The sequence below is a fragment of the Chelonoidis abingdonii genome, chromosome 15 (genome assembly GCF_003597395.2).
Source record: "Chelonoidis abingdonii isolate Lonesome George chromosome 15, CheloAbing_2.0, whole genome shotgun sequence".
Classification (NCBI taxonomy): Eukaryota; Metazoa; Chordata; order Testudines; family Testudinidae; genus Chelonoidis; species Chelonoidis abingdonii.
This window is the reverse complement of record NC_133783.1, coordinates 49,045,061-49,055,196: the sequence shown is the minus strand read 5'-3', so window position 1 is coordinate 49,055,196 and position 10,136 is coordinate 49,045,061. Positions and strand designations below refer to the sequence as shown.

At 43.0% G+C, this 10,136-nt stretch overlaps 1 protein-coding gene across 2 annotated transcripts in view; it reads right to left on the bottom strand.

Moving 5' to 3' along the window:
* Nucleotides 1-498: 498 nt before the first annotated feature.
* The window catches only part of MCMBP (minichromosome maintenance complex binding protein), a 39,815-nt gene continuing 30,177 nt past the window's right edge, over nt 499-10,136 (bottom strand). For both annotated transcript variants that reach the window (XM_075072507.1, XM_032775601.2), the window contains exons 12-16: nt 9,616-9,781; nt 3,447-3,580; nt 2,454-2,618; nt 1,541-1,629; nt 499-919 (exon numbers count right to left, since the gene is read on the bottom strand). In XM_075072507.1, coding sequence (XP_074928608.1) covers nt 793-919; nt 1,541-1,629; nt 2,454-2,618; nt 3,447-3,580; nt 9,616-9,781 — 681 coding nt within the window. In that variant the 3' untranslated portion in view covers nt 499-792. The remainder of the gene's footprint in view (nt 920-1,540; nt 1,630-2,453; nt 2,619-3,446; nt 3,581-9,615; nt 9,782-10,136) is intronic.

Here is a 10,136-nt window from a genome sequence, read left to right as displayed (position 1 = left end):
TACTACAGCCAGAGGGACCAACAGGTTCTGGCTTCTCAAGGCGGACTAGAAAGTAATGTATCTTTATCAGCAGAAGATGGAAAGGGCATACTACCTCTTCATTGCTCCGTTCTACCATTTGTTTTTAACAGCCATTTTTACAGGATGTGCTTGAGTCAGGTAAGTTATGTAAAGGCTGAAATACAGAAGTATTATTCAATAGTAGTCATCTTCTGAAAGTTCTTACTCTTCCCTTTGGAGGGTGTTTTACAAATATTTTTCAGAAAATAAGCTTATTAGTTCAGGCAGCAATCATGGTAGTTGCAAGCAACATCTGAGGGTTTTTTCCTCTGGGTGTAGAAAATAGTGGTTTATTCTTGTCACATGATTTAAATACATAAGTCTGCTGAAGTGGAACAACCTGTGTTTTGTAAAGTAAGGTGAAGTAGTCAACCCTACTGTAGCTCTGGAACATGTGATCAGACTTGTCTTTACACTTAAGGAAATGAGTTTACACAATTTCAGTATTAAACTTTTAATATCAAACAATTTGCTCATTGTTATTAATTCTTAATTACAAAACAAGCTCCAAAAAGTTTCATAAAATCAGTAAGTTTCAGCATTAGCTCTCCGAACCCCATATAAACTAAATGGGTTCAGGTTTCAAGGGTAAGTGTCCATAATTTTTTGGTATAAATTATCTACAAGAAACTGTGGTATAAACAGTATCCCATTCTTAGTGCTGGCTCCACTTAGGATTAGGACAAACCTCATTTTCATAGTCACAAGTAAGCAAAATAGGAGGAAGAATTATTAAAGTTCATTTCCATTGACACACTTCTGTTGCTGGAGCCTGGCTTTACGTAATGCTTCCAGCTGTTTTGCTCTTAGCCACCGCTCTCTTGACAGTGTTGTCTGCCCAGCACTGAGAGAGAGAAACCTGGGTAGGCAAAAGTAGTACAAGTTAAATAGCAGAATTCATAGATACCTTCTTTCTCATGCCAAAGCTTAAGAGGAAATAGCCCTACTACAACAGGAAGTTACGTAACTGTCAAGCAGCTGTCAGCAACCGTTATGAACTGACACCCATCTCCCCCCACCACACACACACTTTATCCCAGCAGTCAGTGCTTTAGAACCTCTTATTAAGCTAAAAATAGGAAGATGTATTTAATAATTTCTTATTGGCAGTAAAGTCTCCCACATTCTCATTTCAACCTTCCAGTGAGGTACTGGGAGCAGGCTGGGGTACTCAAGGGTGGCAAAGCTCCAATTGGGAAGTAAGCAGAAGTCCTTGACATGGGAGTAAGGACGAAGAGTCTGCCTCACTGTTCAGGAGTCATAGAACAGTTCTGGCTGTATAAAGTGACCATTCCATCAATGGGAATGGACTTAACTTGTCCCTGCTCTTCCTGCCTATGCTATTTTCTTCAACACTCTCACATTGCAATTGTTTGAAGAGAGGCAGGCAAACAATTGTATATACAAGTGTCATTGGGAGGCAATTACATGCAGCTATCACTAGTGAAAAAGCCGATTCACTAGTTACAAGGCTACGCACCTTGCTACAAGCAGAGTTCTGTGAAGGTCATCAGCTGTTATGCTCTCAGGGTCATTCTTGCGCATTTCTACGAAGTCTTCCTCTACTGCCTGAATTAAGAGAATACATTGGTGGGTAGTTGGGATTTAGCTTCTTGCAGTGAACACAGCATGAAGAATCCTAGTTTCCTGAGACTCTAAAATTCTTGCAAGACTTGGATAACTCCAGGTAGGGAGGCTAGGTTCCTTGCTTGCTGGGGAAGCTGCAGAGGCTACTTCTGCCTGAAAGGCAGTAAAATGGTTGCTCTCTGTACTTCAGAAGGTGCCTTAGAACAGCAGTTCTCAACCAGGAGGTTAGGGCCCCCTGGGGCACTGTGAGCAGATTTCAGGGGGTCTGCCAAACAAATCTATTAGACTCTCAGGGCCCCTGAACCTCACCACCCAGAGCTCAAGCCAAAGCCTGGGCAATTTAGCTTTGTGGGGCCCTGGGCAATTGCCCTGCTTGCTACCCCCTAATGCGGGCCCTGTTTTTTATATTCAGAAGAACAGTTGTTGTGGCACTGGTGGGCCGTGGAGTTTTTAAAGCATGTTGAGGGGGGCCTCAAAGGAAAAAGGTTGAAAACCCCCCTGCCTTAGCATCAAGTCCTTGATCTTTTAAAGGGGGTAAAGCTTTACAAGTACCAATTTTATAAGTCATAGTTTTGTGCCTTTTGCTGAAGTGCTCTGAGCATCAGCAACCCTTCTCAGGGACAGAAGTCCACCCAAAAGAAAATGCAGCCCCTGTCCTTTGCAAAGGAGTCCAATACCACATGGAGTTAAGTACAATTACTGATAGAAAAGTAGTACTTCAGCTGTTCCAACTGCTACACAATTACTTCTCCCTTGTGGAGGGACAAGTTGATATAATGTGTTAGTATAAGAGAAGCCTTCCATACCTTGGTCACTTCATCAGATATGCTGTAATCCAACAGCCTCAGCAAGCTTAAGTAGATGCGGAATTTGTTCAGCATGGATGGCAGCACTGCTTTGAGAAGGCTGTTCATGTACTCCTCCATGTTTGGGGGAATTATCTGTGGCTGTAAGTGGACCTGGCAATCTGACTGAGAAACAAGAAGGGTTGCACATCATCCCTTTCCCCATTCACAGCTGTTCTATTCTAGTCAGACACACTTATGATTCCACTACAATGGTGGATGTCAGTGTCACCCAATGTTATTGATGAAGACGGGATAAAATCAGTTTAATAACAATTTAATAAGAAATGAAAAACCTCTTTCCTGAAGAACCCCCTGTCTGAAATCCCACTACTGCTGTTTTAATCTTCTTTGGAAGGGAGCATTTTTGCTTTGAAGAGGAATCAATTTCACAATTTTAAAACAGCCGAGAGAGCAAAGGCTCAGTACATAGAGGGTGAAGACAAGTAGTACACAGTATGATTAGTTGTTCAAACAGCTGGAGACATCTACATAATCCATCATACATAAATACAAGCTTTAGTCATATTCTTTTCAGTATGAATGTGAGAGGGATCTCTCTCCACCATAACCAGGAAAGGATAGTTATTGCACTGGAATGAGATTGCTTTATAATAAATCTGGGTCTACAATCTTTTTTCATTACCAGAAATACCCATATACTCATTATTTTTCATCCTCTTGTTATCATTTCTACAGAATGCAGCCACTGAGAGAGAGAAATGTCAGTTTTTCCTTTCACTGAATATTTTTTTTTGCAGGCCAGAGTCACTAAATACAGGTTTTCCAGATGCACTAGCTGGAACACTAACCCATGTCAGCAGTTTGTCTATGCAGCTCAAGGCAACAAGATCATTTCCTGGACATCACTCATTTCTGGAAATGACATGCTCGGTTTTCATTAAGCAGCTATCAACTGTAATTATCCCCCAATTCAAGAAGACCTTGCCATACCGGTAGGAGTGATCTGCCTTCTGAAGTGATAAGTACATTAATATTGCACGGGAATTCCATCTGGTGGTAACTGAAGTCATAATCCACCTTCTGCCAAGTTATCAGGTTACCCAGTGCTGTCACATTATGTACCCCTAGAAAAGCAAGAAAACAGATGCTGACAGCTGGATGTAAACAATTGCCAGAGTTGAAATAGATTTTTCATTCAGGTTTTAATTAGCAGTTAGCAGAAACTATTACTTGGTCACAGTGGAAACAGCTTGGTTACTAAAATAACCTGAGGTGCTAAACAAAATCAGTGCCTTTGAAGGATTTCAGGTATAAAGATGACCTGCCCTAATATTAGTGTAGTTTATGGGAAAGGTCAGATTATAAACATGTAGAAATATTTATGCAAAATTTGTTACAGGGAATAAGGCTGTGGTTATCAGAGAGTTAAACATGAGATTGGAATGGGTACCTTACTCACAAGTGAGTAATTCAGGCCATCTCAAATGAATATGGCTAACGCTTTATTCCATGCGGAAATGCGGTAGATCTAATTTACCTCGATTTCAGTAAGGCATTTGACACGGTTCCACATGGGGAACTGTTAGTTAAATTGGAAAAGATGGGGATGAATATGAAAGGTGTAAGGTGGATAAGGAACTGGTTAAAGGGGAGACTCCAGCGGGTCGTACTGAAGAGTGAGCTTCAGCTGGAAGGAGTTTACAGTTGAGTCCCTCAAGGATCGGTGTTGGGACCATCTTATTTAACCTTTTTATTCTGACCTTGGCCACAAAGAGCCAGGGAATGTGCTAATAAAGTTGCGGGATATCACAAATGGAGGGTTGCTAACACGGAGAAGCGACCGGGATACAGTACAGGAAGCTCTGGACACCTTGTACACTGGAGTAAGCAATAGGTAGGCATGAAATATAATAGTCGAAAAGTGCAAAGTCCATGCACTTAGGATGTACTAAGATAATAAAAAAATTTTAGATATACATTGGGACGCATGGCAGTGGTGGAAGCACAGAGGGGAGAAGGACCATTGGCCGATAATTGGCTCTGCAGATGTTACTCGAGCCGCACTCATCATCCCCGCAGAGCGCGTACTATCGGCGCCATAAAAAAGCAAATGCGACCTGAAGTTTTAGATGCAGTCAGCAGGTACTCTCCAGCAAGGACAGAGAGTGGTTAGTAAACCGTTATATAGGCGCTGGTCGAGCCCACCTGGAAGTATTGTGTGCGATTCGCGTTCCCATGTTTAAGAAGGATGCAATTCAACTGGAAACGGTTCAGAGAGGGCTACTGGATGATCCCGAGGAATGAAAACCTGCCTTAATTGAAAGGACTCAAAGAGCTTGGCTTGTTTAGGCCTACGCCAAAAGAAGGCTCCGGTGGGGATACTGCTTGCTTCTAAATAAATATAGTCAGCGGGATTAACGTTGGGAGGGAGGAGCGAAAGAGATGCCGCGAGAATATATTAGGGAAAAACCCAGAATGTAAAGACAAGAGAGCACAAGCACGAGTAGAACTAAAGAAGACCAGACCTGGCAGGCTAAGAACATGGCTCGCTCAAGCAGCTGAGGATAGATTCTTTAGCGGAGAAGGAATAATGACCTACTGGAATTATTGAAATAGTACTCTGTAGGCACAAGACATGGGTACAAACTGGATATTAGCAAGTTTAGCTTGAAATTAAACGACAGGTTTCTAACATATAGGGAGTGAAGTTTGGAACAGCCTTCTAGGAAGTAGGGGGGCAAGACTTATCTGGCTTTACGACTAAGCTGATAAGTATATGGGGGGATATATGAGGGATAGTTTATTGGGGCAATTATCTTGGATTATCAGAGAAATTTTGCTTAATGTTTCTATGAGGGGATGTTGATGGATGGGCGATTGAGTTACTGCAGAGATTTCTTCCTGGTCTGGCTGGGAGTCTTGCCCAACATGCTTAGGCGGTTTAGCTGATCGCCATTTAGGAGTCGAGGGAATTTTCTCCAGGGCGGATTTGGCGGGCCCTGGAGTTTGCCGTTCCTCCCCCCCCCCTTTCCCCCCACCCCCCTCCCTCCCCCTCCCTCCTATGCAGAGGGGGCATGGGTCACTTGCTGGTGGATTCTCTGCAGCTTGAGGTCTTCAAACCACAATTTTGAGGACTTCAATAACTCAGTCATGGGTTAGGGGTTGTTATAAAAGTGGATGGGTAGGGTTCTGTGGCCTGCGTTGTGTAGGAGGTCAGACTAGATGACCATATTGGTCCCTTCTGACCTACAAGTCTGAGTCAAACCGCACCAGCGTGCATTCTGTATATTTTAGAAATGTGCTTTAAAAGTTCTGACTTTTTGGTATCCTTATGGCTATAAAGTCTAGAGACCATAGACACTGCTGGCTCAGCTCTCCAGTGGATTGACTTGAAGGGTGCAGGATCAGGGCCTTGGAATTTAAATATACAAGCTTCAGAACCATACCTTTTCTGTACCAACTTGTTCCCCCACCCCCCAAATAAACCTCACACATCTTTCAAGTCATATCACAGGATCATACAAGACCAGGAGTGCTTATCTAGCACCACTAACAAAGGCATAAAGCTCCAGTTTCTAGCCAAGGAGAGGTGAGATACTGGACTTTTAATGCATAGAAATAATTGAACTGGCTGAGAGACACCCATTTTTCCTAGCTTCAAAAGGCCATATGCTGAGGTTACCCTCTCCAGCAGGTTTACATAGAATAAGTTCCTTTCTAACATTCATGAATATCGTTATTAGCCAGACAGAAGAAGCTTTTAGCATGGAAGGAGGCTGCAGTGTTTGCTGGAGTGACATTTCATAGCATCAAGGAAACCCAGCAAGCTTCGGGATCCAAATGCTGATCATGTGCATCATAGTGCACTTGCACTGGCCCTAAACAGCTGAGCTGGTGAGAGAATTTAACAGACCTTTTCATGCCATTCATAAACCACAATTTGTTCTCCACAACTGGCTGTATAACTGCAGTAAGCTATAAGTAAGTAGGCATCTCTGATATTGCTGCTGCTCAAACTAAGTCATCATGTTATTTTTAAACTGCATTAGGAACCACAGAATAATCCATGTTTTGCCAAATGAAATGGGAAAAATGTTAATCTATTATTACAAACCACTCTCTAAAATGAAAAAGAGAATTAGAGAAACCTAGCATGATGGTGTTATTGTCTCTTGGGAAGTCCTGGAAGACCACACAAGTTAGGGGATTGGTGATGAGCTTTAAGAGCCTTTTTACTCCGTCGACGGTTAGATTCTACACCTGAAGGTCTATAGTGACCAGAATAGTAAAGATCTTCAGATACCATGAGTAGTTCAGTGTGAAAACACAGATCCAAGGGCCTACATGAAATAGCTGGTGATTTTGGACCAGATCCTGGAGAACTGATATCACATCATAAAACACACTACCACAACTTGCCAAGCATGAAGTATTCTCTCACTCCAAAGTGGAATACTCTTTTGTACTTGGCCCATTTGTCGATGTGGGATAGCTTCCACTGTAGCTGACCCTGTTGCTCCAATTCTAAATACAACTTCACTCTGCAGGGCTGTCAAACCAGCACTACACATTTAAATTAAAAAACAAACCAGCTTTTGACAGATTCTCTACAGCACTCCTCTGTTTGTGTGTACATTACTTTTAAAATGGCAATACACTGACACTTTACATTTGGGGATAAGGGAACAAATCACTTTTGGAATCCAAGCAGTGAAGAATGCCTCACTGTGTAAAAGGTGCATTAGGCTGGCCAACTAAAATGAGGAACAGTAGAAAGATGAAATGGGAGAGAGGAACTGACCAAAATCTTTAGTTATCTCAGACTTCTGCTAGAGTCAATAAAATCAAACAAACCCATTTATTTTAAAAATTACAGCAAGTTCCTTCCAAAATACAAAAAAAAAACCCCACACCACCAGAAAAGATTAAGTAAAAAAAAATGGAATTGAAACTTCTAGTTTAAAGATAAAGATAGTTTGTTGAAATAGTGAAATCTAGTTGATAAAAATCAGATTTCTCCTGAACAACACTTGTGCCAAATGCTTTGTATCTTTCAGTCCAGCAGACAGTTATTAACTACTCTTTAAAAAGGCTAGCAAGCTGTGTATAATTTCCTTCTTTTGGGACTCCTTCCCCTCTCAATTCCTTAGTTAATTACAGCAACACAGGTCTGGTCTACACTACACGTTTATACCGATTTTAGCAGCATTAAACCGATTTAATGCTGCACCCGTCCACCCAACGAGGCCCTTTATATCGATATAAAGAGCTCTTTAAACCAGTTTCTGTACTCCTCCCCGACGAGAGGAGTAGTGCTGAAATCGGTATTACCATATCAAATTAGGGTTAGTGTGGCCGCAAATCGAGGGTATTGGCCTCTGGGCGGTATCCCACAGTGCACCACTGTGACTACTCTTGAAAGCCATCTGAACTCGGATGCACTGGCCAGGTAGACAGGAAAAGCCCTGCAAACTTTTGAATTGCATTTCCTGTTTGCCCAGCGTGGAGCTCTGATCAGCGACGAATGGTTAGCGATGAGTCTCCAAATCCAAAAAGAGTCAGCATCGATCGCTACGGGAGATACTGGATCTAGTCACTGTATGGCGGAGAAAATCTGTTCTATCAGAGCTCCGTACAGAGACGACATGCCAGCTTTGAAACAAATCTCCAGGCTACGATACCAGATCCGACAGCACAGTGCTGTTGTGTACAGCATTATTGAAAGCCAAAGAATCAAATGGCGCTACTGGAGGAAGGGAGGGGGACATGCTACATAGGAACTCCAGCTATCCCACCGGTCCCGAAGAAGATTTGCATTCTGGCTGAGCTTCCCATTGCCTGTAAGGTCAAAACATGCTCAGATGGTTCAGGGTTATATTTTCATATTTTACTCCCCCTCCACTGCCCGTGAGAAAATTGGGAAAAAATCGGTTGTCTGACTTTATTCAATGTCACGGTACTGTCTCATGCAGTGTACGGGGGCGTGAAACCAGCAGGCATCCTCCCCTCCCTTCCATCGGTGGCTAGACGGACAGCTGCGTAGGACTGGTAGCGTCCTCGATCATTTCAGCCCGGAAGTTGCTCCTGGCTGCTCAGTGAGGTCGAGCCGGGCCGCGCTGGGTAATAAATAGGAATGTTCCCGTGTTATTGCTGGAGATGGTTACAAGAATGCGGAACCGTTCACTCATTCATAACAATGAGGCTGAGTTCCATCAGCCCCCAACTTCAGTCTAAAGAAAGATTCTGTACTGCCGGACTATCATAGCGCCGGTCGTGGGGCTCCTCTACCCCACGGTTAATGTCTCTCGGACATTCATAGCAGCTGGGCTGCCTCCTCCTCATTTTATCTCAACTAAAAAGCTCAGCAGTTTTCTTATTCCTGCTTCTTTATTACTTCATCACACATTGGCGGGACCCTCAACGGTGTAGCCAGGAGGGGCTGGGGAGACGGGACAGCAATGGGTGGGGTTCTGTGGGAACACCCCTTGAATGGCATAGCAGCTCAATATCTTCTGTGGCTCTGACACGGAGCGGTTGTGTCCTGTGTTCTTCTGATACATGCTTCTCTAGTATGCTTGCCCAATTCTAGGTGGACCTGCATATTTTTAGATAACAACATAAAGGAGGGACATGACCCGGTATGGAGTGTCATATTCCCATTTTGTGGTCTTTGCCCCCAGCCGACCTCAGCGAAGGTCTAGCAGGCACGACCCATGACGAGACAGCAGACGTACAGATACGACTGATAACCGTCATACTCATCGCCAATTACCAATGCCAGCAGACGGCACAGAACGACCTGGTTAACCGTCTCTTGCTATCTTGCAAAGGCAAACGAATGCTGCTGTGTAGCGCTGCAGTACTGCCTCTGTTAGCAGCAACCAGTACACATAGGGTGACAGTGACAAAAGGCAAAACGGGCTCCATGGTTGCCATGCTATGGCGTCTGCCAGTGCAATCCAGGGAAAAAGGGTGCGAAATGATTGTCTGCTGTTTCGTCGGATGGACAAAGTGGTTTTTCCCCACATAGCTTAAAAAATTAAAAGGTTTAACTATTGGCACATAACATCCCTGTGTCTTGAAATGTACTAATTCAGTCCACTATAATGTATTAGGTCAAAGTTTTACAGGGAGAACAGGAACACAAAGCATTGCCTACCTGTTGCATCCAGCTGTCCTTGCTCAAGCAGGGTCTCGTCTATCACAAGGGAAGTGTTACTGGCCAGTTGCAATACTCCACTGACTAAGCGGTTAGCTGTGTAGTCCTTGTGTGGGATAAATCGTGAGCAATTCATGTTTTCTATGGTCATCTGCAGACGATAGGACTGCCAAGAACAAGGAAAATTATTAGCTAAGTAGGCAAATCCTCACTCCTCCACCTGCCTTGTTAGGTAAAAGTATTCTGCTTTAATAGGATCATTAAGTTTAGAATTCCATAATACGTACAAAATTATAAGGACAATTAAATGAAATACACAGTAGATTTATGTAATCACAAGTTCCAAAGCTCTTAAAGGGAAAGAGGATTTTAAAGGTAAAACAATTTTATGATGAGTTAAGTTTTTTAAAATAGTTTTATATAGCTATGGGAATATCAGTACAATGTGCTGCAGTACTGCAAGTTACCAGTCAATAATGTCCCTGTTCAAATTACTGTGTTTTCTCTGCAGAATACCCTTC